This window comes from Palaemon carinicauda, chromosome 22, assembly GCF_036898095.1.
Source record: "Palaemon carinicauda isolate YSFRI2023 chromosome 22, ASM3689809v2, whole genome shotgun sequence".
Lineage (NCBI taxonomy): Eukaryota > Metazoa > Arthropoda > Malacostraca > Decapoda > Palaemonidae > Palaemon > Palaemon carinicauda.
Genome location: NC_090746.1, coordinates 48,347,325 through 48,352,324, shown reverse-complemented (window position 1 = coordinate 48,352,324; position 5,000 = coordinate 48,347,325). Strand labels below are relative to the sequence as shown.

Sequence of the window (5,000 nt, the reverse complement as noted above, 5' to 3'; positions counted from 1 at the left end):
ATAAAAGTTATGTTGGAACACCGACTTTAAGAGCAGTTAAATAATCATGATTCAAAGCAAAACTGTTTACATTTGAATATCCTCCTCTGTTTGTCTGTTATGCCAAATATTTCATTTATTCAAAGAATCTGAGTGACTCACTAAGAAGAAAAAGAAGAAGACGCATGTAATGCTGTTCAGTATCATCTGACGGAAGTCAATTTTCTTATGTTTCAGAAATGGTGTAATGTCACTTTAAAATCCCGTGACTCATGGCATTTTTTTTTACTTGATTTATGCATTGTTTGTAGATATTTATCTTTACTTACAAATGCCTTTATATAATTCTCATTAACATTCTAATCCATCTACCAGTTCCAGAGTAGAACTTCATTTTTTTAGAAAATGAAATCAGCCTCTTATAATTAGAACATATACATATTATTTTTTGAATATCTATCTTCACTTTATACTAATTCTAATTGTTGTAAGATATTTTCACTAAGGTTTATAGCTTTAAGGCTGAATACGAATAGAGGAGAAGTTGACATCCAACTCAATACATTACAGGACGGTTCGGCAGAGAAATGCGAGGAAACGAAATATCTCTGACTATCCAGGGCGTACTTCCTATCTACTGTAAATTATCTCTATTGCCATTTGAAGAGGTCTGTGAAAAAGACTCTACTCTTTATTCATATTTGTGTATCATTCTTCTTTAGCTCATCCATGGTGTAGATTAGCTACCCAATCACCGTTTTCTTGTTGACTGTTGCAAGATATATTTGAGTTCCTCTCTCCATTTTCTATCCCATCTATCGAAATTCTGCTTGTGACATACAGTAGTACTTGGCTATCTGCATGAAATTGTTCTATTATCTTCAGAAACGTATTCCAGGATAGATAATTTTACTGGTTTTGGTTGTAAATCATGCATTATTGTTTATGTGTATTTCATTCATATCTCTCTAACCAACATTTAAGTTTGTTTGTCCTGAAAATTCATAGTCTGCCATACAAGGCCTTTGCTGATTTCTTTTGCATTAAATCTACTACTGTACAGTATATGTCCGACAATTAGATTATTCTTATAGATAGATTTGCCTGAAGCTGTAATTTGTTTCATTCTAGATCACTGTCAGGCTTAGCACATTCAGCCGTGCGTGAAGAGGTTGTTGTAAATTTGTGGTGTTTTCCTTTTATTTCATAACCTTACTGTATACATAAATTGACCATAAACAGAGGCGTTTGGAAGGCATGTCGGAAACCTCTATCCTGAAGTGGAATAGCAACGCCTGATGATGATATATACATATCTGCATTTTATACTAGACCTTTAATTGATGCCATTCTTTCAATGAGAAAATTTTCATCCATTTCTTTTTTTCGCTCCAATCAAGAATACATTACTTAGTCAACAGAAATAAACCTCCATGCAATGGCTGGTGTAGGTAATGAAAACTGAAGATAAAAATGAGAATGCTAATGTAACAGATAAGATAAGGATTAAAGAATAATTTCCATTACTCTAAAAACAATCATTTTTATCATTTCAATAATAATAACTAAAAAGAAAAAAAGGATAATGATACAAATAGAAAAATGAAGTAACACATTGATTTACAAGTGTAAGCTAAACATATGATCAGTGCTCAAGCTATACAGTATATCCATCCATGCTATGACCATAGAGTGGCAGACAATGGCTGCTGATGATTCACTAGGTAGATACATAGTCTCTACCCATTCCTATCTTACAAGGACGGTGAGGCTGTTGACACTACCCAAGATTAATCGGGCTTGGAAGGGGGCTCAAGCTCCCAACCCAAGCAACGCTTCTAATATGCGATGACTTACATTTCCACCCAACTTGCACTATTTATAACTAACCTACATGAGTAAACAATGCCTGTTACGCAGATTGTTTTTTTTTTTTCAAGAACTATATTCATAACTTTTGATTGGCTCGCAGGATAAAAAGGGAGACATTTACGTATCCATTCAATGATGAGCAAAGTGATTTGGCAGTTGGCAACTGCAGTATTTCTATCCATAGACATCATGCGAAAGTAGAGGATGTTGTCATTTGTTTTGGTTACCAAGTAATAAATGATTTATTTCTTGAGCAAACAAACTTGTATCCAGAGTGGAATAAATCTAGATATGATTTGATAGATAAAAGGAGAAAAAGGTAAGAATTTTGCTGTATGGAAGAACTTTTCTTGTGTGAGAAAGCCATCTCGACATGAATGGGACGTTTGTAAGAGCTGAGGTTGGCGTAAAATGAGCTATCTGTCTAGCCCAATTTCGTTGCAATAGTTAACCCCTTCAGCGAAGAAGAATTGTTTGGTAATCTCAGTGTTGCCAGGTGTATGAGGACAGAGTAGTGTAAAAAAATAGGCAAGACTATTCGGTGTATGTGTAGACAAAGAAAATTGAGCCGTAGCCTCTATAGTCTATACCATTGTCTTCCACTGTCTTGGGTTAGAGTTCTCTTACTTGAGGGTAAGCTCGGGCACAATATTCTATCTATTTTCTCTTCCTTTTGTTTAGTCAAAGTTTTCATAGTCTTTATAGGAAATATTTATTCTAATGTCGTTACTCTTCTTATATTTTTCCCTTGTTTCCTTTCCTCACTGGGCTATTTCCCTGTTGGGGCCCCTGGGCTTATAGCATTCTGCTTTTCCAACTAGGGTTGTAGCTTAGCAAGTAATACTAATAATAATAGCAATAATAATAATAATAATAGATAGAGAGAGGGGTCCAATGTAGTACTGTCTGCCCAGTCAAAGGATCCAATAACTCTCAAGCAGTAATATCATCAATAATCTGGCCTAGTCTTTACACATCCTCCTCTCGCCTCATACACCTTAAAGTACAAAAAAAAAAAAAAAAAAAAAAAAATCCATCCTCAGGGGGTTAACAACTGTACTGTAATTGTTCAATGGCTACTTTCCCCTTGATAAGGATAGAAGGCTCTTTACCTATGGCTAAAAGCTCTTCTAGGAGGACACTCCAAAATCAGATCATGGTTTTCTAGTCTTGGGTAGTCCCTTTAGACATACTTTTCCATCTGTTTCCTTATTTGCTTTCCTCACTGGATTATTTTCCCTATTGGAGCCCTTGGGCTTATAGCATCCAGCTTTCCAGCTAGGGTTGTAGGTTAGCTAATAATAATAATAATAATAATAATAATAATAATAATAATAAGATGCTGAATCGCATTCTAAGACTATATGGTAAAAGCATAACAACCTTCCTATGAAATAATACCAAATTTCATAAAAGAATTACATTTTCACAATTTTTGATATTCCGTATTCGTCTATGATTGATTCAAGTAGAGGTATTTTATGGGGCATGACCAGATAAGATGGACAACCCCATGCCCTCTTCTACCACCGACTCGGAGAGAACGAGAAAAACAAACAGTGCAACTTCATTAAAGACACAATTTAAAGTTCCTGTAGAGAGATTCAACTGAAAGCTCTCGTGGGAGATATTGCTCCTCAAATGGTACACACACCTCTTCCATAAGGTTAGACAATCAATCAAGCAAGCAAGATTCTTTCATTTCACACCAATAATAATTCAAATTTTACACATTCTATAGCTCTACTTAAACATAGCTCATACTTCAAGTTTCCTCCTTGGCATTTTAAGTTAGAATTTCTTGCCTCTTTGATGCGGTCATCAATCTTAAGTATGTTAGCTTGGAGGATTCCGAAATGATTCTCAGTCAAAATTTAACATAAATGGGGAAATCCCTCAAGTAGATTGAGGATGCAAGGTAGAGCATTGCATACTGTTGCTGTAAAGGAAAGATATTACAATAGTTTACAAGGTGGAAAAAAAAAATGCGATAAGTAAAAACTATTTGCTTGAGAATAATATTTAAATTGATTATATTTTACTGTAGAGTAGTATGATAGGAGCCTTTGCATAATTTGAAATACAAGGAAAATCCCAATTAAGAGACTAACATATTTTGGCCTAATGGGTAAAAGAAGTATTAATTTAGTTATCAAAACTTAACAACATCCAATAAGCGCTAATATGCAATTATACATCGATTCAATGTATACCATAACAAAAACTACAAAATATCCGCTTTAAGCACAAAGAACTTTGAAATTCCTACTTCACAGGTGATGAACTGGTGGCGGCATTTTAACAGTTTGACAACTGCTCTGTAGATGTCAAAAACTTGCTCAATTTGAGCTCGTTGTATGATGAGCATCAACCCCGCCAGTAGACCACATCCCGTTACGCCATCCCTGAAAATAATTTCCTTATAAACCAACCTTTAGGGAAAGAAAAGTTTCTTTCTTTACCACAGATACTATGTTTCGTTTGATGCTATAATTTTGTGATGAAATACCATTGTAAAAATTCTGGAATTCTATTTATTTATTCCTATCATATGTAGGCTTTTATTAATAGATATAGAAGACACAGGGATGAGTATCTTATATGAAGGAGGCAGGTAACATTTTGATAAAACTTGTTTATTGATATAGTGATTAGCTATTTCTAATAAAAGGAATTCAGTTAACACAGAAATGTAACATATTGCCTTACCTTATATACTCAACAAGAAACACCTGTAACCATATTAGTTTTGTAAAATCATAAAATTATAAATATATAGCCAAGAACAAAACGTCAGCCTGCATGAATACTGTCGATTAATAAATACATAAAAATATATACACTCCAAAAATCTATAAAAATGAGGATAAGTAGTATTTCACATACCCACAACACAGTAGAGGCGGCCCAAAACCCAATTGTGTGACAGAGTGCAGTAACTTGTCAGCTAGATTCAACAAGACATTTGGACACTCTGGAGTGGCATGCCCATATTCCCAGTTAAGAACGACATAGGCAGTTAATGTATGCTGCTGTCCCTGAAACGGGGAAATTAATCCAGTGAAATAACTATTAATATTATTGAAATACATCAACTATTAATCAATATACTAATCAACAGTTTACAATCATTATAGGTACTATCGATG

At 34.3% G+C, this 5,000-nt stretch overlaps 3 protein-coding genes across 3 annotated transcripts in view; 1 reads left to right on the top strand and 2 right to left on the bottom strand.

Annotated features, from left to right (window-relative positions):
- The window catches only part of LOC137616421 (uncharacterized), a 742,648-nt gene that overhangs the window by 139,540 nt on the left and 598,108 nt on the right, over window positions 1-5,000 (bottom strand). The window lies entirely within an intron of this gene.
- The window catches only part of LOC137616424 (receptor-type tyrosine-protein phosphatase T-like), a 209,195-nt gene that overhangs the window by 29,021 nt on the left and 175,174 nt on the right, over window positions 1-5,000 (top strand). The window lies entirely within an intron of this gene.
- The window catches only part of LOC137616739 (receptor-type tyrosine-protein phosphatase T-like), a 48,191-nt gene continuing 46,394 nt past the window's right edge, over window positions 3,204-5,000 (bottom strand). Inside the window, 3 exon segments of the mRNA XM_068346741.1 lie at window positions 3,204-3,790; window positions 4,121-4,256; window positions 4,738-4,889. Coding sequence (XP_068202842.1) covers window positions 3,719-3,790; window positions 4,121-4,256; window positions 4,738-4,889 — 360 coding nt within the window. The 3' untranslated portion in view covers window positions 3,204-3,718.